Below are 25,138 nucleotides of genomic sequence, written 5' to 3'. Positions count from 1 at the left end.
TAGCCCTTCAGGGGCCAAGGCAAAAGGATCACAAATTCAACACCTGCCTGGGCAACTTAGAAAAATTGTGTCTCAAAATAGAACAAGGGCACTGGCTAGATGGAATGCCCGTGGGTAAGAGTGCTTGCCACACAAGTGTGGTGACTTGAGTTACCTGTGTGTGCTTCTCTCTCTCTCTCTCTCTCTCTCTCTCTCTCTCTCTCTATTTTTTTCTTTTTTTTTTCTTTCTTTTTTTTTTTTTTTTTTTTTGAGACAGGGTTTTTCCGTGTAGTCCTGGCTGTCCTGGAATTCTCAGAGATCCTCTTGTCTCTGCCTCCCAAGTGTTGGGATTAAAGGCGTGCGCCCCCAACTGCCTGGCTCTGGGTGTGTTTTTCAGGGCATTTCAGAGCAGCTTACTGCCAAAGAAAGTAGCCTCGGTGAGAGAAGCAGGAGCCACGTGAGGCTGAATGGTGGAAACCTGGGCAGTATAGACAGTATCGAAGGAAGGAGGACATCTTGAGCAAAGGAGCACCATGACGGTACAGAAACAGTGGGGTGTCTGGAGGGGCCTTCAGCAAGTCAGAATAGCTGGAGAATCCAGCAGGGAAGAATGGTGGACCCAAAGCTGAAAGGAAGATACAGAATGCAAGTGTGTGTGTGTGGGGGAGGCATATTTATTTAGAGACAGGGTCTCTAGTAGCCCAGACTGACTTCAAACTAACTGTCTAGCCAAGATGACCTTGAGCTTCTTGCCTCAGGCCTCAATTTTCACAGTGTTGGGGTTACAGGCATGTGGTACTGTGCCCAGATTTTCAGAGGCTGAGGATTAAACCCAGGTTTTCATGTCTGCTAGGCAAATGGTCTACGAACTGAACCAGAACCCCAGGCCTGGATCCCTTTTCTTGAGCGACCTTTATGGCCCAAGCATGCACACACATATCATTTGACTTAATCTTTGTATAAATCCTGGGAGGGAAAGTAAACACTCCTATCCTACTGCGAGAATAGCTGTTCAGAGAAATTAAGTAATTTAGAGGGACTTGCATCTCGGAAGCAGTTTTGTTTTTTCACCGTCTGCTCCCATACAAAAGGACCTGGGCCAGTGGTGAAAACATGGAGGGAGCAGAGTACACTTGTATTTTACCCAGCACTGTAGTGGCAGATGAGTTAGCCAAAACAGAGATGGATGTGCAAAAGCCAAGCCAAGCACAAGGAAATAGTTCAAGAATCAAACAGTAGCTGGGCTGTGGTGGTGCACACCTTTAATCCCAGCACTCGGGAGGCAGAGGTAGGTGGATCTCTGAATTTGAGGCCAGTCTGGTCTACAAGAGCTAGTTCCAGGATAGGCTCAAAGCTACAGAGAAACCCTGTCTCGGGGGAAAAAAAAAAAAAAGAATCAAACAGTATCCAGAAGCCAGGTTGTCAGAGCCAAGGAAAGTAAAATTTGCACAGCCAAAGCTTCACCAGCAATTGGCCCAAAGGGAGCTGGAGTGAGGAGCAAGGCCAGAGAACTCCAGAAGCAGGCAAGCTACCAGCTGCTAGCCTGGCTGAAAACCAAATTCTAGGAATTTGGGAATAGCAATGACACAAGGAGCCAGGTTCTGCTGTTTGTTTTGGGATGTGGGAGTCCCTTGATGCCTAGGTTGACCTTGAACTCGCTGTGTCTCTGAAGACAACTTTAAACTCTTGATCTTCCCGCTTCCATTTTCTGAGTGTAGATGACACTATGCCTAGCTTTATCTCCATTTTCATAAACTTTATTTTAAAAGCTTGTGAATAATATCAACATCACATGTAAAATCCATTTTCTAAATAATTATTTATTCGTATTTTATGCACTTGAGCGCTCACCTGCACTATTTCATGTGTGTGGGTGTTAGCCTGCACACGTGTATGTGCACCACATGCATTCCTGGCACCGGTGGAAGTGAGGAGAGGACACCAGAGTCAGGGATGGTTGTGAGCCACCATGCAGAACCGTCTGGAAACCAAACCCAGGCCTTCTGCAAGAGCAGCCGGTACCCTTGACTGCCAAGCCATCTCTCTAGGCCCCGAGTCCCCTTTTAAGCACACGGGGAAGCTCAAGCTGAAGCAGGGTTGATGTTGAGTGGAGGTCAGAACTGGGACGGTGTGGTTTAGGAAGATAACTAGTAGCGTGTGTTGTGCAGGCATGAGGTACGAAATTATGATCTCCGATAATCCCTGCCCTGAGGAAGTAAAGACAGGCTGGTCCTCAGTGCCCACTGACCACACAGCACAGTCTACCCAGTTACCCTTCCACGTGAGTGGAGGAACATTGCCCTCCCCATCTCCCACCCCAAATAATGAAGTTCAGGGACTTGCAAAGAGATGGCTCAGTGGCCAAGAACATTTGTTGCTTTTACAGAGGATACTGGTTCCGTTCCCAGGACACACACATCAGGTCACAACTACAACTCTAGCTCCAGGGGATCTAGCATCCACTTCTGACCTTTGTGGGCACCAGGAACACACAGGAGATGCAAACATACATATATACAGGCAAAACACATAGAATAACATTTAAAAAACAAATGAACAACAGGACTTCTCTGTGGACCAGGCTGGCCTTGAACTCAGACATCTACTTGTTTCTGCCTACTGAATGCTGGGATTAAAGGCGTACATCACCACAACTAGCTAATTTTTTTTTTTAATGATGTCAATCCCTGGCCTGAAGAGGCCCCCACATGGACATGCACCTGTATGTACATGTTCACACACCCACACAAACACACATACACATATACCCCACATAGGAACTGGAATGCTAGGCCCAAGCTTTTTTGTTTTTTTCTAAGTTTCATCCTTCTTTCTGCTGTGGAAACAGATCACAATAGGACCTCAAGGCAGGAGCTTGAAGGAGTAGCCACGAACACTCTTTACCGGCTGGTTTCTAGCTCACATTCAGCTGTCTTTCTCACACACCCCGGGACTACCTGTTCAGAGGTGAAACTCCCACGGTGGGGCTGGGCTCTCCTCCTTCAGTTAGCAAATTAAGAATATGCTCCCACAGGCCAACCTGAGGCAGTTCCTCAGCTGAGCCTCCCTCTTCCCTGGTTTCTCTAGTTTGGATTGACAAAAATTAACCAGCACATAACATGGGGCGTCAGTTCTGTGACGGGCTATGGCCCCCTTTAGGAAAGTGGTCCAGATTCTAGACTAGGGCTGGGGCTTGGAGGGAGCTAGAAAAGTGTGACGGCATTGCTATCAGAAGTACAGACTGGATCAGAGTGGTGGAGGACAGAAGACAGACAGGCCTTCATGGGATACGCAAGGTCATGGAAAAGAGGTTGGAGTCCGAGCCCAGTGCAGGCACAATGGGTGGCATCAGTTAACTGCTTCCAGCGCAGTGTTAAAAAGAAGGCCAGGCAGGAGTAAACCAGGCTAGGGAGTAAGCTCCGGGAGGCCTGGTGACACCCTGAAGAGTGGGACACGGTGACATGTCCCCATCTGCAAGCAAAATGGCAGGAGCAGTGAGAAACTAAGCACGCGGTAGCAGAGAGAACACGCGTGGGTGGGTTGTACAGCCTTAGCAGACTCTCTCCGGGGAGGGGGTTGCATGCGGGAGGAGGGGCTCCCAGACCTGAGGACTGGAGAAAGCATTAGCAACCTGACAGAACCCTGTTAACAAAGGAAGGACTACATCTCCCAGCATGCTCGGGTTCGGTGGGGTGACGGCGGGCGGTGGCTGCGCCGCATCCGACTGGTGGGCGCGGGACCTGGGTGGGCACCCGAGCCTGTCATCCCTGCGGGGTCGGCGGGGTGCGGGCGGCGATGCACCGCTGTCCCTCGCTCAAGGGCCGCGCCGGGCTCTTATTCCCCGCCCCGCGGCCCCGCCCCTTGCCCCACCCCAGCTGGGAGACCTAACCCGGGCCGCAGCGCAGCGGCCGCAGCAACATCACTCTCGCCGCCGCTGCTCCGCCCCATCCCCTTCTGTTTTTCTCTCATTCTCCGGTGGCGGCGGCGGGGAAGGCGGAGGAGAGACAGAAGCAGCCAGCTGTGTCTGCAATGAATGATCCCCCAGCTGAAGGGGAGGACTCCAGGTGAGCCTCTGCCCTCGGGAGGACCGGGATTGCCCGGCCGCCCAAGCCCCGCATCCCCCGCCATGGATCCCTAGGGGAACGGAAAAAGAAGGAGGAAAAGATAGCTCTGCCGCCCACCCCCATCTCATTTTCCTCTTCCTTTATCTCATTGTTGCCGAAGCTGTTTACCGTAGCGCTCCCTCTTGCCCCAGAATGGGGCGGGTTCCAGGCACTGCCCTTCGGCAGGAGCTGCTTGCGCGGTTGCCGGGGGATTCTGCCTAATTCTACCTCTCCAGTCTGTGCACAGAAAACCGTGGAGAGCTGTGGAGGCCTGAACTGCAGCAGCCTCGGGGCCAACTCCCTGCATCCCCACCCTGGGAGGCTGTATGCGGATTGAAGAGCGGTGTCTGGGGGCTGGGCCAGCCTGGCTGATCCCGACCTAGGATTAGGACAGGAGGACCTCCCAGGCTGCCGAGTGGCCCATCTGGAAGGACAGAGTCACAAGATGGCCAGTAAGACCAAGGCCAGCGAGGCCCTGAAGGTGGTGGCCCGGTGCCGCCCCCTCAGTAGAAAGGAGGAGGCTGCTGGTCATGAGCAGATTCTGACCATGGACGTGAAATTGGGCCAGGTGACTCTGCGAAACCCCCGCGCGGCACCCGGGGAACTGCCCAAGACCTTCACTTTTGATGCCGTGTATGATGCTAGCTCCAAGCAGGCGGATCTGTATGATGAAACGGTGAGGCCCCTGATAGACTCAGTGCTTCAGGGTTTCAATGGCACCGTGTTTGCCTATGGCCAGACCGGCACTGGCAAGACCTACACTATGCAGGGGACCTGGGTGGAGCCAGAGCTCCGCGGGGTTATCCCCAACGCCTTTGAGCACATCTTCACCCACATCTCCCGCTCCCAGAACCAGCAGTACCTGGTTCGTGCCTCCTACTTGGAGATCTACCAAGAGGAGATTCGAGACCTGCTATCCAAGGAGCCAGGCAAGAGGCTAGAGTTGAAGGAGAATCCTGAAACAGGGGTCTATATCAAGGATCTCTCCTCATTTGTCACCAAGAATGTCAAGGAGATTGAGCATGTGATGAACCTGGGGAACCAGACCCGGGCAGTGGGCAGCACCCACATGAATGAGGTCAGCTCCCGGTCCCATGCCATCTTTGTCATCACAGTGGAGTGCAGTGAGCGTGGCTCGGATGGCCAGGACCATATCCGAGTAGGCAAGCTCAACCTGGTAGACCTGGCTGGCAGTGAGAGGCAGAACAAGGCAGGTCCCAACACAACTGGAGGACCAGCCGCACAGCCCACATCTGGTGGTGGCAGCGGAGGTGGCAGTGGTGGTGGTGGTGGCAGCAGCGGAGAGAGGCCTAAGGAAGCCTCTAAAATCAATCTCTCCCTGTCTGCACTGGGCAATGTGATTGCTGCTCTAGCCGGCAACAAGAGCACCCACATCCCCTACCGGGACTCCAAACTGACCCGGCTGCTCCAGGACTCACTGGGGGGCAATGCCAAGACCATCATGGTGGCCACACTGGGTCCAGCTTCTCACAGCTACGACGAGAGCCTCTCCACCCTACGCTTTGCAAACCGAGCCAAGAACATCAAGAACAAACCCAGGGTGAACGAGGACCCCAAGGACACACTGCTGAGGGAATTCCAGGAAGAGATCGCCCGCTTGAAAGCCCAGCTGGAGAAGAAGGGCATGCTGGGTAAGCGGCCTCGGAGAAAGAGCAGCCGCAGAAAGAAGGCTGTCTCCGCCCCAGCTGGTTTCCCAGAGGGGCAGGTGATCGAGGCCTGGGTGGCCGAAGAAGAAGATGACAACAATAACAATCACCGCCCACCCCAGCCCATTCTGGAGTCAGCTTTGGAGAAGAACATGGAGAATTACCTGCAGGAACAGAAGGAGCGGCTGGAGGAGGAGAAGGCCGCCATCCAGGATGACCGCAGCCTAGTGAGCGAGGAGAAACAGAAGCTTCTAGAAGAGAAGGAGAAGATGCTGGAGGATCTGCGGAAGGAGCAGCAGGCCACAGAGCTGCTCGCGGCCAAGTACAAGGTAAGGGCCCCAGAGCATGAAAGAGGTCCTCAACAGGGGATCAGTAGATTTCCCTTTGAGGGTCTGTGAGTTGGCCTGCTGCGGAGTATGCCACCTTAGGACCACATACTGACCACTGTCCTAGAACGGCTAAGCAGAGTACTGTGATACCAGGTAACCAGGTATGCTTACACGCATGCACACACACAAAGCAGAATGGTCAGGTTCTTGAACCGGTGAACTTGAGATGGGCTGACTTGCTGCTGTCCATTTCTGCAATGGCCCCAGGATTGGTCAGGTCTATAAGAAACCCATGTGGGATTCTCCTCTTGTGAGTGTGGCTTCTCATTCTTACACGGTCTCCTCTCCCGATACCCTTTCCCCCTCTGAGGTGTCTTCAGATCTCATATTATGTTAATACTATCTGATGTTTGGACAGCACTTCAGGGTTTACAAAATACCCCACATTTGTCTCACCTTGTCTCATCTTCACAGGAGCCATTCAGCACAGTGGCTTTTAAATCCCTACCTTACTGATGAGGGATTAAGGCTCAGAAAGTGGCAGGAACAAGGTTCCAGAGCTGAGCTGGTACCTGTAAACACTAGGCCTTTAGTCTTTAGTAGCAAGGTCAGACCATGAGACAGAGAATTCTGATTCCTATGGAAATGACCCACTGGATGACACAGTGCCAGGCCCGCTCCCTGGTGTCCTAAGAAGGAGACTCAGAGTGTCATGTAGGAAGGAGGATGGAGAGAGAACTGGGCTCTATCCCAGAGACCTAGAGTTCAATAAGTAACTGGCTGTTTTTTCCTTTTTCCCTTTGCCTCCATTTCCATTTTTATAAAGTAGGATGTTAGCTTGGGGGATCACTGAGCCTCTACCAATCTGATAACTCTATGGCCCGCATTAATCTGAAAAAAAAAAGAACAAAACATTTGACCTACACAATGAGGCCTTATGTCAGTTATGCCCAGTTTCCCACTGTCCTGAGAGATGTCAGGACTTCAGCATCCTTCCTGAGTTGTCCACGTCCCTGACAACCTCGGACCCTACATGGAGCTAAGTTACTGAGGCAATCGTAGACCTGTTAAATTTCTTCCTGCTCTTTTTTCTTTCTTCTTTGTAAATAGAATGTCGTGTAGTCTAGTTTGGCCTAGAACTCTGTATATAGCTGAGGATGACCTTGGACTAATTATCTTCCTGCCTCCACCTCCTGATTGCTAGAATTACAAGCAAGAACCGTCACCATGCCTGGCTTTATGCACAGCTGGCGATCAACCCCAGAGTTTTGTGCACACTAGATAAATACCACCAACTAAGCTACATCCCCAGCTGCCTGTTAAATCTCAGTGCTGGGGATGTCACAACCCAGTGTTCCAGGCATTTCCGGATCCCTGGAGCCTTCGGCACTGGGGTTGAAGGAAAAATATGGAGAGTCATGAGTTTGCTTGGAAGATCAAACACTGCCATTTCTTATTTCTTCTTAGGAATGTGGGCTAGGAATGGGGAGGCCCTGCCCACAGCCACTGGAAGTGTGACAACTGAGCCGAGTGCATTGTCTCTGTACTGGGATATGCTGCTGCAGCCGGGGCTGTGGCCTGGCATGTTTAATATTTAATTCCCTCATGGAGAAGCTCAACCAGGGTTACTGAGCTGCTTCCTCAAGGGAAGGTACCTGGGAGATGCAGGATGTTAAAGGCAAGGCTGCCAGTCCAGTCCTATGTAGCAGCAGAGGCAGGGTGGTGTTATTGACTGGGAAATCCTATCTGACCCATCAGCCATCGATTTCTCTTCCAAGATATCACTTACGCTGTTAAGCCGGGAGGCAGTGTGGGTAACAGAGGCTAATAAAGTGCAGATGGGTATTTCAAACGTTCTTTTTGGGAACTGGCTGGTATCTTTCCCTAAGATTTTTTACCCCTAAGGCAATGTAAGAACACAGGTAATAGGACAGTCAGGAAATCAGGGTGGAGTTGTGCATAGTGGCATGCATCTGGAGTCCCAGTTGCTTGGAAGATGGAGGCAGAGTAGTTCAAGCTCAGGAGTCGAGGCTTGGTAGTAATGCATAGCCTGTTTTCCAACCTGGGCAACATGTGAAGACCCCATTTCGAAATAAATAAACACACAAGCAGATCTGTCAATCGATTGGTTAATAAAAAGACTGAGGTCAGTGGTGGCATATGTCTTTAATCTCAGTCTTTAATCCCAGCACTCAGGAGGCAGTGGCAGGTGGATCTCTGTGAGTTCAAGGACAGCCTGGTGTATACGAGCTAGTTCCAGGACAGGCTGCAAAACTATAGAGAAATCATGTCTCAGAAAGAAAGAAAGAAAGAAAGAAAGAAAGAAAGAAAGAAAGAAAGAAAGAAAGAAAGAAAGAAAGGAAAGAAAGAAAAACTGGGGTGACCAGAACTGGAATTCCTACACTAGGTGTATAGCCCATACAACATTATAATCTTATTGTTGGCAGGGGCCCTGGAGTACTGGTATAGGATTGGTTCAGGGTCACACAGTGGCCTGAGCAGAGCCCAGCCTGTTCATGGGCAGCCTAGCTTCTTCCCGTTGTTGTGTGCATTCCTGGCAAAGTAGTTTGGTTTTTCTTTCTTTCTTTCTTTCTTTCTTTCTTTCTTTCTTTCTTCCTTCCTTCCTTCCTTCCTTCCTTCCTTCCTTCCTTCCTTTCTTTCTTTCTTTCTTTCTTTTTTTTTGGAAACAGGGTTTCTCTGTATAGCNAAGCAGTGATTTAATTAATACAGTTTCTGTGTGATTACTTCGGGGGAGGGGGCGGGTGGCTAAACAATTGGGAACCAACAAGTGGCCTCCTTGCAACACAGACTTATGGTGGGTTACCCATGTAGTATGGGTATCACACCTAGATGCTCACTGAGGGCGCAAGAGGCCACCTATCCATTGAGGAGACCCCTCAGCCAATACCCTCACCCTGGTCCTCACCTGTCCGGTAGCCTGTGCTGTTGAGGTACACGGCGAAGGTGCGGCTCTCGTGCTGTGCCTGCCAGGAGGGCGAGGAGCAGTTCTCATTGTTGGTGTAGGTGTTGTGATTGTGGACGTACTTGCCCGTGAGGATGGAGGAGCGAGAAGGGCAGCACATGGGCGTAGTCACGAAGGCGTTGATGAAGTGTGCCCCACCCTGCTCCATAATGCGCCTTGTCTTGTTCATCACTTGCATGGAGCCTGCAAGCAAAGGGCACTGGTGAGTCACATGGTCTGCTAGCGGGGGATCAACTTAGGGGGCTCCCAACCCTAAGCCTGGAGCTGCAGGCAGGCTTAGGAAATCCATGAGCTGCATGGGCCAGATCTCCACCCAGAACCCAACCAGGAAGGCCCCGGTCTCAGTCCCACTAGAGACTGTGTTGGATAAAAACCTGGTTTTAAGTATTTTTTTTTGAGATAGGGTTTCTCTCTGTAGCTTTGGAGCCTGTCCTGGAACTCACTCTGTAGACCAGGCTGGCCTTGAACTCAGAGATCCACCTGCCTCTACCTCCCAAGTGCTGGGATTAAAGGCATGTGCCACCACTGCCCGGCCAAAACTAATTTTTTTAAAGGTGTATTTATTTTATGGGTACATGTATGCCTGGGTGACTTGCCCCGTGTGTTCAGGAACCTGCAGAGATCAGTCTAAAGGGGGCATTGGATGACCTTGAACTTGGGTTCTAGGAAGTTGTGAGGCATCAGGTGGGTACTGAGGATGACTGGTAAGCACTTTTAACTGCTAAACCATCACTCCAGCTCAAGCGATTTGTTTTTATGTAACACTGTGACATCTTAATCTTACTCCTTCAAAACTCCCTTGTAGGGGACACTGTTTCCATTCGGCAGCTGTGAAAAGCAAGGCTGGTCTATGGATCTGGTTAAATGGCAGAGCCAGTGCCAGACTTCAGGTCTTCTGATATCTCCCCTGCCCTGTGTTCTTTTCATGCCACTCAGGGCAAAGGCTTTTGCCTTTCTGAGCTTTGGGTCCCAGTTAGCTAAAGAGAAACAGAAGCTTGACATAGATCCCAGGGGAGTGGGTGAGGTGGCTGTTGGGTACTGGTTATCAGATATAGACTGAGCAGCCTGGAGAATTCCAGGAGAGGAAAGACTCCGTGTCATCCGGACCAAGGCCAGGGTGGAACCAGGCAGAGGGCCCAGCCCTCCTGTCCTGCCTGTCCTCAGGATACAGCCGGGTTGGGTTCTGAGGTGGCGGAAACATTTTGACAGCTCCTCAGGGAGCCACAGGGTGGCTGTAAGATCCTGTCCCACCTCTTTCCCAGGGTTGCGCTGGAGATGAAATGAGATCATTATTAGCACGGGGCATTTGAAATAGGCTGAAAACATTGAAATGAATGGAGGGCATTAGCGACCACCGGGTGTCTTGTGTCTGCCAAGCAGGGGTCCAAGACTGACAGCTTTGTTGTTAGTTTAACCCTTTCCTTACCCGGCTTTTCTCAGTGCGTTTTCACTGCTCTGCAGAGCCAGGCAGGAAAGGTCGTGGAGACCTCAGGAGCCTGGGAGCTTTCCCTTCTCCATCTGCAGCGAACTCTTCCCCACTTTCTGGTTAGCCATCAACTGCATTTCTCTCTCTGCCCCCTGCCATTCCTTCCTCCAGTTCCTACCACCCCTACCCCCACCCCAGGCCGGCTGAGTGCAGCTGAGTCGACCCAGTGCCCTCATTCAGGGTCTGACTCATCTTCCAGTCTGTCTTGCCTGCTTTCCCTGCCTGCTACCCTCAAGGCTCCTGATTCTCTTTGTTCTCTGGATGTGCACCAAGTGCCATGCCTGTCTCCTCTAAATCTCTCTCTTTTAAAAAAAAAAATTCTCCTTTGACTCTTACCATATTTGCTTTGGGCCTCAGAACGTGAAGGGTTCAGATGTGTGAGATTGTGATTGTGGCTGGTGCCCTGTGTACATTAATCATTAGCAAGCCACACACTTAGGTCATATCTCCCGGGGTCTGAGGGACTTGACAGTCTCATGCTATGAAGTAGGAGGAAGAAGGTAACATTAACATTGCAGACTCACAGTGCTCTCGGAAACCGCCCACACGCGCGCTGGTGACCCGGTGTAGAGGAGACCATCTCTAGTCAAATTTGACTGTGCAAGAAAATTTGCAAGTGATTGCTTTATTTTAAAGCTAACTTCTTCTGAGAGACTGATATCGATTTCACAAACTTTGAAAGGAAGCTGTTCTAGGTAGGTGGGACACAAACCCCAGGCTGGACCATTCCAGAGAAGCATCTGTAACATTGCGGTGATTCTGCAAGAAGCAAGCAGATCAACCGAGTGAGGGGCAGGGACTCTGGCTGGAGCCCAACTCCCTCTCTCCCTCTCTCTCTGCGGTGGTGGGTTTAGAAAAGAAACCCTCAGAAACAGCCACCCAAGCCAGAGGGATGAGATCACCGCAGGGAGGACAAATCTAACTGAATATTCATTGTCCCCTTTGTGGGTTCCTCTTCTGCCTCCTATGTTGGAGAATAAGCGTTATCCTCAGATCGGGTTAGCGGACGGGAAGCTTCAACCCAAGCATTAACAATCTCAGCCATAATAATGAGGTTTATTAAGATCTGCTTTATGCTAACTATATGCAAACATGCAAATTAGGTCATTTGTTCTACCCAAGCACCTTCCAGGAAATGTATTTGTTATTGTTCCCATTTTATTTTATTTCTTTATGGATTAAGTCCAGGGCTTTGTCCATACTAAATAAGCGTTAAACTGTTGAGCTACATCCTAACCCTATCTTATTTTTAGTTAGATTCTTTTTCCTGTGCTGTTAATTAAACACCTTCCTCATTTATGTAAGGCAAGCAATCTGCCACTGAGAAATACCCCCCACATAATACAAATAACTTTTTAAAATGATTCATATTATCTTGTTTGTTTTTGAGAGGTTTTGCTAAGTGTTGATGGCTGATCTGGAACTTGATAAGTAGAGCGGGTTGGCCTTGAACTCAAAGAGATCAACCTGCCTCTGCCTCTCAAGTACTGTGCACCTCCACGCCCAACAAAACCATTATTGTTTTTTTAATTTAATTTTATTATCTTGTGTGTATAAGGCTGTTCACCACATGCCTTCAGTGCCCTGGAGGCCAGGAGAAGGTGTTGAATCCTTCAGAACTGGAGCTGTGGATGGTTGTGAGCCACCATATGGGTTCTGGGACTCAAATCTGGGTCCTCTGCAAGAACAAGTGCTTTTCATGGCTAAACCATCTCTCCAGCCCCCCAACCCATTATTATTAATGCAAGGTCTCATTATGTCGCTCAGGCTAGCCTCCAACTCCCAAATGCCTTGTTTCAATATCCTGAATTCTGGAACTGTAAGCATGAATCACACTATGACTGGTTTCAAGAACTGATCGACAGAATCTACTTGCTTTAAGAATGAGTGTGTGGTCAGGTGACAGTGGCACACACCTCTAGTCCTAGCACTTGGGAGGCAGAGGCCAAAAAAACTGTGAGTTCAAGGCCAGCCTGGTCTACAGATTGAGTTCTAGGACAGCCAAGGCTACACAGAGGAACCCTGTCTCAAACAAAACAAAAGAATGAGTGTGGGTTTTAAATATAGCTTAATTGATAGAGTAGTTACTTAGCATGTCTGAAACCGTGAATTCAGCCCACTGGACTTACCAGGCTTGTTGGCACAAGCCTGTAATCCGAGCACTCAACAGGTGGAAAGGGGGGGGGGGATCAAGAGTTCAAGGTCACCCTTGGCTGCACAGCAAATTGGAAGCCAGCCTGTGCTATGTGAGCCCACCTTATTGGGTGGCCTTAGTGGTGGTGGTTTTGTGGGTACTTATCCCCAGAGGAAGAGACCTGCTCAGTCATCCTCATCAACTTAGATCATGAAACCCAGTATGGACAAGGTCAACAGAACCACCATATACGGGCTGCCCATGCACGTTTCAGCATTGCCAGGGCATAAGTTTCATTTTCAATTTATCCCCAGACTCATTGATTTGAATGTATTATTATGTGTTAATAGGCTCTATCTGGAAATGGAGCTCAATAGTAGAATACTTACTGAATTTATCAGCAACCAAATAGGGCTGGACACCACCCCAGAAACTTCCATAATTGCCTAGAGAGTGTCTTCTTTCCCAAAGCTGATCTGATTTCAAACACGTGTTCTCAAGGACATCGGGCCTGTGCAGACACTGGGGAATGTACAGGCTTAGTCATCAGAGCCCTGTGTGCACCCTGACCCCATCCCGATTGAGCCTTCCACTCTCAGACCTTGGGAAAAGCTTGACGGTAGCACACGGACCATTTTCCAGGCTGGAGCTAACATGTAGGTAGATGTGTATGGCCTCTCCTTGTTGGTGGGAGAGTACCAGTATTCCTGGGTTTCTTCTGATCACTGGTGAGTGTGGTCAGTTCACAGAAGTGTTCTGTGCCCAGAGGAGTTTTGTTGTTGTTGTTTGAGACAGGTTGTCTCTGTAGACCAGACTGGCCTTGAACTCACAGAGATCCACCTGCCTCTGCCCCCCAGTGCTGAGGTTAAAGGTGTGCGCCACCACCGCCTGGCTTGCCCAGAATGTTTTGTAATGTAAAAGTCTGACCAGTGTGGAGCCAGTGAGAAGGTGTGGTGGCGCCAGCACTTGGGAGGTAGAGGCAGGACACTGATCATGACCCTTTCTCAGAATCCGAGGCGTGTGGTTCAGTGGCAGAGCTTTGCCTGGCTAATCCGAGGCCCTGAGTCTGATCTAAAGATCTGGAAAAGAGAATACTTTGTTTTTTGATACAGGGTCGTATATAGCACAGACTCTCAAGGAGCTTGCTACATAGCCAAGGATGACCGTGATTTTCTAATCCTCCTGCTTCTACTTCCTCAGTGCTGGACTCTCAGGCTTGCACGTCAAACCCAGTTTACCTGGTGCGAGGGACTGAACCCAGGACTATATTATGTATGCCGTGTAAGCACATTCAACTACGTCCATAGTCCCCATTTAGTTTGGTTTTTTGAGACAGGGTCTCCTGTAGCCTAGGCTGGCCTTCAGCACTTGGTTTTCTTGCCTTCACATCCCAGTGGTGGGTTTACAGGTATGTATATCACAATACATTTTAAACATGATTTTATATAATAATTCATTTCCATTTGCCATTTGGGCTTCAGGTTCTCATGCCGCTCAGGAGGCCATTTGGTTAGTGTGGGTCTCTCATCTCTGTACTGGCTGGAGGAGTGTGTGTTAGCATCGCTGCCTGTGGTCCTCCCGGCCCCCAGAGACATGGGACTAGATGGAGTGGCTGTGAAAATGTCCTCATTGTGTCCTGAGGACCCAGCACAAAGGCCTAGAATTCAGATCAAGAAGAGACTTTGCCCTTCACTCTGCCCTGCCAGTCATTGTCACTTCTGTAGCTGCAGAACCCAGTAGTATGTCTGAGTGGCTAGGAGAATGACCCGCCCCTCTCTCCCTAGGAACTGCTGTGCGGGTGTAAAAGGTCCATCTCCGTGCTTAGAGCTTGCACACCCCTGCACTTAGGATCTAGAAGTTTTGCTTATTTGTGTTTTTTTGTTTGGTTGGGTTTTTGTCTTTTTTTTTTTACCAGGCTGGCCTCAACCTCGACCTCAGAGGTTCTGTCCACTCCTGTCTGGGATTAGAGGCGTGTGCAACCACATCCCACTATTATTATCTACCTTTTGATGCTGGAAAATGAAGCCAAGTCCTCAATCATGCTGAGCTGTGCTCTTTCTCTAAGTGTCTGGGATTTTGATTTGATTATTTTCAATATTTATTTTTATTTCATGTGCATTGGTGTTTTGCCTGCATGTATGTAAGGGTATCAGATTCCTGGACACAGCTGTGAGCTGCCATGTGGGTACTGAGAATTGAACCTGGGTCCTCTGGAAGAGCAGGCAGTGCTCTTAACCATTGAGCCATCTCTCCAGCCCCAGCTCCTGGAGTTTTTATTTTTTTCCCCTTTTTTAAAAATATTTATTTATTTATTATGTATACAATATTCTTTCTGTGTGTATGCCTGAAGGCCAGAAGAAGGCACTAGACCTCATTATAGATGGTTGTGAGCCACCATGTGGTTGCTGGGAATCGAACTCAGGACCTTTGGAAGAGCAAGCAATGCTCTTAACCACTGAGCCATCTCTCCAGCCCTCCTGGAGTTTTTAATATCCTAACATCCTCAGAAAGTCCTGGACATTAACTGACAGACAGAAAAATGTTACTGTCCAGTTATCTTTTTCCTCCCAGATTTCATTCATTTGCCTGTTTGCTTTGTTCTTTTGAGACGTGGTTTCCTGTATCCCAGGCTGGTCTTGAATTCTGTCTGTGACTGAGGATGACCTTGAACTTCCGGGCCTCCTGCCCTCACTTCTAAAGTGCTAGGATTATATTAAGTGCACCACTAAGCCTGGCTTGCTTCTGGCTTTGTTTGTTGTTTGAGATAGGATCTCACCTTTCCTAACCAGATACCCTGGAACTCACTGTGCAGTTGAGGCTAGCCTTGAACTCCTGATCCTCCTGCCTCCATCTTCAGAATACTAGCTCCTACATATTCCAAAGAAAAAACTACCCTGGCTTGAGCTGTTTCTATTGTACTGGGTAGTTGTCATGCAGGCTTTTTCCTTCCTTCCTTCTTTCTCCTTTTTTCTTTCTTTCTTTCTTTCTTTCTTTCTTTCTTTCTTTCTTTCTTTCTTTTAGATTTACATATTTATTTTATATGAATTGGTGTTTGCCTGAATGCATGTCTGTGTGAGTGTGTCAGATCCCCTGGAATTGAAGTTACTGTCATATGAGTGCTGGGACTTGAACCCCTGGTCCTCTGGAAGAGCACCCAGGGCTCTTAATTGCTAAGCCATCTCTCTAGCCCCCTTTTTATTTTATTTATTGTTTTATTATTATTATTTTATTGTTGTTTTTTTGAGACAGGATTTTTCTATGCAGCCTTAGTTGTCCTGGAACTTGCTCTGTAGACCATGCTGACTCACAGAGATCCACCTGCCTCTGCCTCCTGAGTGCTGGGATTAAAGGCGTTCGCCACCGCCCCCTGGCTCTTGTTCTTTCTTTGCTTTATTAGGCTCGTGGGAAGATGCCAATGGCAATAGTACCAATAATGCAGCTCCCTTTTATTCTTGTGCGCTTAACACAAAACCCTCTGATACGGTCTTATGTGCATGGTGTCGTTTCTGCTCACAGTAGCACCATGAAGCAGCGCCGTGGCAGTTTTCATGTGACAAGTAGGGACATGAGCAGTGTCATATGCCTTGGGCATGTAGTTCCAGAATCATGAGGCTGTGACTAACTGGCACCATAGTACATGACCTTCCCCTCCACGCTGCGACGCACCTGATCAGATTTATGCCATGTCCCTCACTAACAGGTCCCAGAGGGAGCTCCCATCTCCTGGGATGCTTAACTAATCATCTTGGACCATATGATGCAAACCTGTGCTTGTACTCAGCCCGTCACCACCAATTCATACAATCAAATCATGTCCTAAAAAAACAATTTTTAGTCAATCTCATTGCCCAAGCTATCCTAAAACTTAACCTGTAGCCCAGGCTGGCCTTGAACTTGAGGTCCTCCCACCTCAACCTCCAATGCCTTGCTACTTTTTACCTTTTCTAAAAACAGCAACAACAATATTTTGTTTAGTACGTTATTTAGGTTTTTTTTCTTTTTGGGCAATAGTGAACCTAAGGTCTCATCCATACGAGGCAAGTGTACCACTAAGCTGCAACTGCGGCCCTTATGTTTTATTTGAATCAGGATCTCGCTATATAGTCTAGGTTAGCCTGCAACTCACTATATAGCCCAGGCTGGACCTTGTGGTCCTCTTTCCTCAGTCTTCCCCAATGAGACGTCAGGGGTGTGCCACTACACTCAGCCTGTTTATTTATTTTTACAATAAGCACAGTATTGCTTTTGTTTGATTTGTTTTGCGCTGCTGGGCATTGAATGCAGGCCCTTGTACACTACAACGCTCTGCAGATAATCTACATCTCCAGGCCTACTGCCTTTTATTTTTATAAGGTAGAGTCTTATTGTATAGTCTAGGCTACCTTTGAACTCATGACTCTCCTGCCTCAGCCTCTCCGGGGGCTGGGACTACTGGCACATGGCTGGCTCTTTTTTTTTTTTTTTNGCTGTCCTGAAACTTTCTCTGTATACCAGGCTGGCCTCAACCTCGACCTCAGAGGTTCTGTCCACTCCTGTCTGGGATTAGAGGCGTGTGCAACCACATCCCACTATTATTATCTACCTTTTGATGCTGGAAAATGAAGCCAAGTCCTCAATCATGCTGAGCTGTGCTCTTTCTCTAAGTGTCTGGGATTTTGATTTGATTATTTTCAATATTTATTTTTATTTCATGTGCATTGGTGTTTTGCCTGCATGTATGTAAGGGTATCAGATTCCTGGACACAGCTGTGAGCTGCCATGTGGGTACTGAGAATTGAACCTGGGTCCTCTGGAAGAGCAGGCAGTGCTCTTAACCATTGAGCCATCTCTCCAGCCCCAGCTCCTGGAGTTTTTATTTTTTTCCCCTTTTTTAAAAATATTTATTTATTTATTATGTATACAATATTCTTTCTGTGTGTATGCCTGAAGGCCAGAAGAAGGCACTAGACCTCATTATAGATGGTTGTGAGCCACCATGTGGTTGCTGGGAATCGAACTCAGGACCTTTGGAAGAGCAAGCAATGCTCTTAACCACTGAGCCATCTCTCCAGCCCTCCTGGAGTTTTTAATATCCTAACATCCTCAGAAAGTCCTGGACATTAACTGACAGACAGAAAAATGTTACTGTCCAGTTATCTTTTTCCTCCCAGATTTCATTCATTTGCCTGTTTGCTTTGTTCTTTTGAGACGTGGTTTCCTGTATCCCAGGCTGGTCTTGAATTCTGTCTGTGACTGAGGATGACCTTGAACTTCCGGGCCTCCTGCCCTCACTTCTAAAGTGCTAGGATTATATTAAGTGCACCACTAAGCCTGGCTTGCTTCTGGCTTTGTTTGTTGTTTGAGATAGGATCTCACCTTTCCTAACCAGATACCCTGGAACTCACTGTGCAGTTGAGGCTAGCCTTGAACTCCTGATCCTCCTGCCTCCATCTTCAGAATACTAGCTCCTACATATTCCAAAGAAAAAACTACCCTGGCTTGAGCTGTTTCTATTGTACTGGGTAGTTGTCATGCAGGCTTTTTCCTTCCTTCCTTCTTTCTCCTTTTTTCTTTCTTTCTTTCTTTCTTTCTTTCTTTCTTTCTTTCTTTCTTTCTTTTAGATTTACATATTTATTTTATATGAATTGGTGTTTGCCTGAATGCATGTCTGTGTGAGTGTGTCAGATCCCCTGGAATTGAAGTTACTGTCATATGAGTGCTGGGACTTGAACCCCTGGTCCTCTGGAAGAGCACCCAGGGCTCTTAATTGCTAAGCCATCTCTCTAGCCCCCTTTTTATTTTATTTATTGTTTTATTATTATTATTTTATTGTTGTTTTTTTGAGACAGGATTTTTCTATGCAGCCTTAGTTGTCCTGGAACTTGCTCTGTAGACCATGCTGACTCACAGAGATCCACCTGCCTCTGCCTCCTGAGTGCTGGGATTAAAGGCGTTCGCCACCGCCCCCTGGCTCTTGTTCTTTCTTTGCTTTATTAGGCTCGTGGGAAGATGCCAATGGCAATAGTACCAATAATGCAGCTCCCTTTTATTCTTGTGCGCTTAACACAAAACCCTCTGATACGGTCTTATGTGCATGGTGTCGTTTCTGCTCACAGTAGCACCATGAAGCAGCGCCGTGGCAGTTTTCATGTGACAAGTAGGGACATGAGCAGTGTCATATGCCTTGGGCATGTAGTTCCAGAATCATGAGGCTGTGACTAACTGGCACCATAGTACATGACCTTCCCCTCCACGCTGCGACGCACCTGATCAGATTTATGCCATGTCCCTCACTAACAGGTCCCAGAGGGAGCTCCCATCTCCTGGGATGCTTAACTAATCATCTTGGACCATATGATGCAAACCTGTGCTTGTACTCAGCCCGTCACCACCAATTCATACAATCAAATCATGTCCTAAAAAAACAATTTTTAGTCAATCTCATTGCCCAAGCTATCCTAAAACTTAACCTGTAGCCCAGGCTGGCCTTGAACTTGAGGTCCTCCCACCTCAACCTCCAATGCCTTGCTACTTTTTACCTTTTCTAAAAACAGCAACAACAATATTTTGTTTAGTACGTTATTTAGGTTTTTTTTCTTTTTGGGCAATAGTGAACCTAAGGTCTCATCCATACGAGGCAAGTGTACCACTAAGCTGCAACTGCGGCCCTTATGTTTTATTTGAATCAGGATCTCGCTATATAGTCTAGGTTAGCCTGCAACTCACTATATAGCCCAGGCTGGACCTTGTGGTCCTCTTTCCTCAGTCTTCCCCAATGAGACGTCAGGGGTGTGCCACTACACTCAGCCTGTTTATTTATTTTTACAATAAGCACAGTATTGCTTTTGTTTGATTTGTTTTGCGCTGCTGGGCATTGAATGCAGGCCCTTGTACACTACAACGCTCTGCAGATAATCTACATCTCCAGGCCTACTGCCTTTTATTTTTATAAGGTAGAGTCTTATTGTATAGTCTAGGCTACCTTTGAACTCATGACTCTCCTGCCTCAGCCTCTCCGGGGGCTGGGACTACTGGCACATGGCTGGCTCTTTTTTTTTTTTTTTAATTTTCCAGTTAAATTTTTTTTTTTACATTTATTTATTTCAGTGGGGGCAGTTAATGGCACAGCAGTAATGAAAATCAGAGGATAACTTCTGGGGAGTTGGTTCTTTGTGTTTACGGGATCGAACTCAGGTTGTCAGGAATGGTGACCCGTGTCTCTGTCTATGTCTGCTGAGTCTTCTTGCCAGCCCTTGTTTATTTTTGTCTTTTTTTTTTTAAATTCAACAAAAACAAATCTAACTTTTAAATAAAGAAAATAAACTGTTGTCAGGGTTGTATGGTTTTCAAAAAATAGAGGAGAATTTAGACTCCACACAGAAAGAAAGGGAGCCAGAAGTGGTGCCTTTACCTGAAATGTAAACACAGTAGGATCAGGATCAGGAGTTCAAGGACAACCTTGGCCACGCAGGGAGTTTGAGGAACCTCAGCTACAGGAGACCCTATCTTAAAAAAAAAAAAGTGTTAACCCATCCTGATGACAAAGGCCTGAGGTCCACTACTCCAGCCACGACTCAAGGATGATGGTGCTTACTGCTTTTGTTCAGTTCCCCCGACCCGAGTGTTGGCTTACAACCATCTGAAACTCCAGTTCTAGGGAACACAATGTCCTCTTCTGGCCTCTTCAGGCTCTTGCATGTATGTGGTATGCATGGACTCTCACAGGCTTACATACATACACATAAATAATTAAAAAACAAAACGCTGAAACAAAGAACTATAAATTCAAAGCTGACCTGGGTACAGAATGAGTTCAAAGCCAACCTGGACAACTTGTGAAACTGTCTCAGAATAAAAAATGAAAAAGGAGAGAGTGATAAATGAGTCACAGTAATGTGATTGCCAAGGAGGAACGAAGCCCTAGGTTCAAACCCAGTGCCCCCCAACACACAAAAATGTGTGTGTGTCTGTGCCTGTGTTTGTATGTATGTGTGTGTCTGTGTGTATATGTGTCTGTGTATGTGTGTGTGTATGTATGTATCTATGTATATCTGTATCTGTGTGTATGTCTGTGTGTACCTGTGCATATATGTGTATGTGTGTCTGTCTCTGTGTGTGTCTGTGTGTGCTGTGTCATGGTAGGATGATTCACTTAAAAGCAGTGATAATTTAGAGAAATCGGGGTTTGTGTAACATTCAGTGGATTTAGTTACCAATGATCCTGTGACTTGTACACATCTCTTGGTCTCCCAAGGGATGTAAAAACGATCCAATCAATAGGTATTGGGTGCATCTTGCTGATGACCCGTGGTGACAGATGGTCAGGAACTCAGGGTCAGAAGGCCTGGTGAGAAGAGGTAGAGAGGGGTGTGACTGAGGTGGGGCTGGGAGCCCTGAGTCTCTGTCACCTGGAACGACCCACCCTCAGGGCCCTGTACTTCCTCTCTGAAAAGCATCCTTAGATTTTGTCAGTTCTGACGAACTGGCATTCTGTCACCTGGATTTGCATCCCAGGTGTTGGAGAAAACCTTCTAGGAAGCTATAAATACCGGAGAAAAATAGTGAGGCCAGTGAGATTGCTCAGTGAATAATGACAGTTGCCCTTGCCTCCAATCTGTGACCTGAGTTCTAGTTCCAGGTCCCATGGGGTAGAAGTAAAGAACAAACTTGCACAAGTTGTCCTTTGAGTTCCACAGGCCCACTGTGGCACAAGCACACACATGTACACACACAATAAGTAAGTATAGTCTTTTTTTTTTTTTTTTTATCCCTGCTGCCTAGGAACTCCCTGTAAATCAGGCTGGCTTTGCCTCCTGAATGCTGGGATTAAGGATGTGCACCTCCACTGCCAGGCCCCACCTTTTCCTCATGCTCTTCTCTGGTGTGGAAGGAGCAGTGTGTGCCTCCCCACCTTACCCAGCACAGGGACCTGCCGGAGCCAGCTCACTTCACTCCCTGGCCGATGCTTTTCCCAGTCTCCAATTTTTCCTTTTGCTAATGAGAGTGTTCCTGGAACTTGCAACATCAGGCATTTACGTTGCATTTTGAGCCATCCAAGGAGGACACTCAGATGGAGCGTCCTGGTTTATGTCCCCAGGGCAGAAAGCCACTGAAAATAGCACTGTTCATCTGAAAATAGATCTATTCATTCCCTCCCCTTCATCTCTCCTTTCTTCTTCCCTTATTGCTGACTCCTCAAGACCTACAATCAGGGAGCCTGAAAAGAAGAGAGAGGTCTGCGATGGTAGGAAGGGCTGTCTCTTAAGAGATGAAGCGGGGGCTGTTGAGCTGGGATTTCGTTGGCTTGGTTGGTTGGTTGGTTGGTTAGTTTGTTTTTTTGCCGTGAGTGGTGATCGCTTCCCAATGGCACAGTCAATCAGTGAGCTACCATAGCATGTCATTGTGCTTGATTTTTTTTTCATTGCTACCAAGGCTTTGTTAGGCAATTGCGCTCTTAATGAGCTACCTTCCCAACCCCCTTCACATACGTGGTCATTTGTGAAGCGCTTCTATGTCCATTGCCCAACTGCTGTTCTTTAACCAGAGCCTGCAAGAGAGTGAGTGCCCTGCCTCCCACTTTCCAGAGAGGAGCTCTGGAGTCCAAGGGCTGACATCTCAGACATTGTCACAGAGGGTAACAGGCACATGAGGAAATGCTCACTCGCGTGCCCTGCTCTCTTCACGTTAGGCCGTTCCCACGAGCATTCCAGGTTTCAGACTCTTTAGGACCAGCTGTTCTCAACTTATGAGTTGAGACGCATCTGGGGGTTGAGCAACCCTTTCACAGGGGTCACCTAAGACCATTGGCAAGCACAGATATTTGCATTGACAATTCTAACAGGGGCCGGGCGGTGGTGGCGCACGCCTTTAATCCCAGCACTCGGGAGGCAGAGGCAGGCAGATCTCTGTGAGTTTGATGCCAGCCTGGTCTACAAGAGCTAGTTCCAGGACAGGCTCCAAAGCTACAGAGAAACCCTGTCTCGAAAAACCAAAAAAAAAAAAAAATTCTAACAGGAGCAAAATTAGAGTTAGGAAGTGACAACAGCAACCATTTCATGGTTGGGGTCACCACACTTAGGGAGGTTGATAGAATCTCCCCCAGCATGTGGGTAAGAGCTCTCTGACCTGCCCCCATTGCAGAGGCCCCAGAAGAGCCCCACATAGCTGCTTCAGCTAGAAGAGGACGCAGTAGCACTCTGAGCTTTCCTGATGGCTCCTGAGTCAGCAGAGATACAAATATCAAATTCGGCTTCTTTCTACACACTGCTGACCTGAAGCCAGTGGATAGCCAAGGAGCAGAGATAAGAGCACTGCCCTTGGAGTCAGGTTGGTGTCCCGGTATTCTGCTGGCTGGCTCTATAAGTGTGGGTACGTCTGAGCCTTCGTCTTCTTTGTGTCAAGCCGAGACCACACGCGTGGCATCATGGGTTCTTGTGGTAATAATATAGGATGATTAAAGTGAAAAAGACCTGGTCTGGGGGAGACGGTGAGATAGATTAGTGAGTGGAATACCAGCCCTGTCCCCCGGGGCCACATAGCCGAAGAAGAAAACTGACTCCTACCAAGCTGTCTTCTGGCCTTTGCATGTGAGTCGTCGCTCCCTGCCCTTTAATAAACACATGTCTAGCCACAGACATGGGGCAAGATACAGCTGAAACTCTCGTCCTCTACAGACTTCCATAGAGTAGCTGGCAATGGCAACAAAGCTGGTTTGCCTTTTCTGTTCTTGGAGGATCACATTTGATGGTAATCCTCCCCAAGGAGTGGTTGGTCAGATCTGTCGCCCGCCTAGATTTCCTGACCAACACTTAAGAGGGCTCCTATCTCCTCTGGTTGGTTGATCTCTCTCTCTCTCTCTCTCTCTCTCTCTCTCTCTCTCTCTCTCTCTCACTCTCTAGTACTAATGTGCCACCATTGCTGTTTATGTGATACTGGGGTTCAAACTCAGGGTCCCTTACATGCTAGGCAAGCGCTCTACGAAAGCATCGAAAGCCCCTAGCTTCCCTCCCTCACTTTTTCCCTCCCCTCCTTGTAGTGAAATCTCACTGCTAAATGTAGCACAGGTTGGCCTTGAACTTGTGGTCCTCCTGCCTGAGCCACAGGTGTGTGCCTCTGAGTCCAGTTCAACCTCTGGTTTTGTACTCTGGCTGTTCCCGGAACTGGAAGAAGTGACCTCTGAGAATTCCTTGTGTCTACAAGCTGACACAGTCCCTGTGGGGATCCTGACTGTTATTGATTGTACAGCTGCTGACCTGCCTCTCATACCCCAAGCCGGAGCCCTAATCAACTTAGGAAATTACTTGAAAAGTTCAGAGTTGATATAACAGGAGTTATGCACGTGGCTTCCTTAGTTAGGAGACGCCAAGCTTGCATGGCTTCATGCCTGGGCCGCCGTGTCCTATCTCTAAAGCATGGAGGTCTGTGGCAGTGACTCCCAAGATACTTGGTCACCATGTGATCAATTCCCTTCGCTCAAGAATCAGACCATGAGCCCGGCGATGGTGGCGCACGCCTTTAATCCCAGAACTCGGGAGGCAGAGGCAGGCGGATCTCTGTGAGTTCCAGAACAGCCTGGTCTACAAAGCTAGTTCCAGGACAGGCTCCAAAGCCACAGAGAAACCCTGTCTCGAAAAACCAAAAAAANAAAAAAAAAAAAAAAAAAAAAAAAAAGAAAGAAAGAAAGAAAGAAAGAAAGAAAGAAAGAAAGAAAGAAAGAATCAGACCATGGCACACTGGAGCTCCCAACCAGATCTGCTCTACGCCCACAACCTCTGCTGACCTTTTACTCACACTGGCTGTGTTTAACATCTGCAGAGGTCAGCAGCCCTGTCCCCAGGCCCCACCCACCTATACTCCTTTGCTCCGAAAGATCACAAAGGAAGCATTGGCCAGAGCGGCTAAGAGATCCAGAGAATTCTTTAGGACCAGGACCCCGTGTAGCGGGCCTTCTGCCCTGCATACCCAGCTTGAACTGGACAAGGGTTGGAGGGCTCCTTGCCCCTCTGCTTTCTACAGACAGTGGCTGAGGACAGATTTCTAAGGCAAAGGAAGACATGAGTCCATCTTCAGAAGGAACAGAAAAAGAAAAAGAACAAAGAAGCTGGTGTCTGACACATTCAGAGTGTGGGGTGGAATAGCACAGGCCACGACTGGGGAGGAGGAGGGCTGAGGCTCTTGCACCTGGACCCCATCTTGATCTCATACCAGAACCAGCCCCCTCTCCTAACACAAGGCTGGTCTTGTCTGCCCGGCTTGGCAGCCACTGAGGATTCAAGTAAGTGTGCAAGACTTCCTTAGCGAAGAAGTGGTAATACAGATTCAATTGTTATCCGGCCCGGGCAGGACCAGCTGAGGAGAGGGACACTGAATAAATGGAAATGGACAGTTAGTCATCATCCAGGATCTCTTCTCAGGAGGGCCAGCCAGCAGGAGGGGTCGGGAAGCAATTCTAGGTCCAAGATGTAGCCCTAACAGGAAG

The 25,138-nt window shown here is 48.2% G+C and overlaps 1 protein-coding gene across 2 annotated transcripts in view; it reads left to right on the top strand.

The window, feature by feature from the left end:
* Nucleotides 1–3,713: 3,713 nt before the first annotated feature.
* The window catches only part of Kif3c (kinesin family member 3C), a 45,507-nt gene continuing 24,082 nt past the window's right edge, over nucleotides 3,714–25,138 (top strand). Inside the window, exons 1-2 of one of the 2 annotated variants that reach the window (XM_050125859.1) lie at nucleotides 3,714–4,043; nucleotides 4,319–6,078. In XM_050125859.1, coding sequence (XP_049981816.1) covers nucleotides 4,528–6,078 — 1,551 coding nt within the window. In that variant the 5' untranslated portion in view covers nucleotides 3,714–4,043; nucleotides 4,319–4,527. Of the gene's footprint in view, nucleotides 6,079–25,138 lie in introns of both variants that reach the window. The other variant, XM_050125858.1, reaches the window with a different exon arrangement.

This window comes from Alexandromys fortis, unplaced genomic scaffold, assembly GCF_014885135.2.
Source record: "Alexandromys fortis isolate MF-2015 unplaced genomic scaffold, M_Fortis_MF-2015_v1.1 scaffold_252, whole genome shotgun sequence".
In the NCBI taxonomy this organism is placed as follows: Eukaryota; Metazoa; Chordata; class Mammalia; order Rodentia; family Cricetidae; genus Alexandromys; species Alexandromys fortis.
This window is presented reverse-complemented; position numbering and strand designations above follow the sequence as displayed.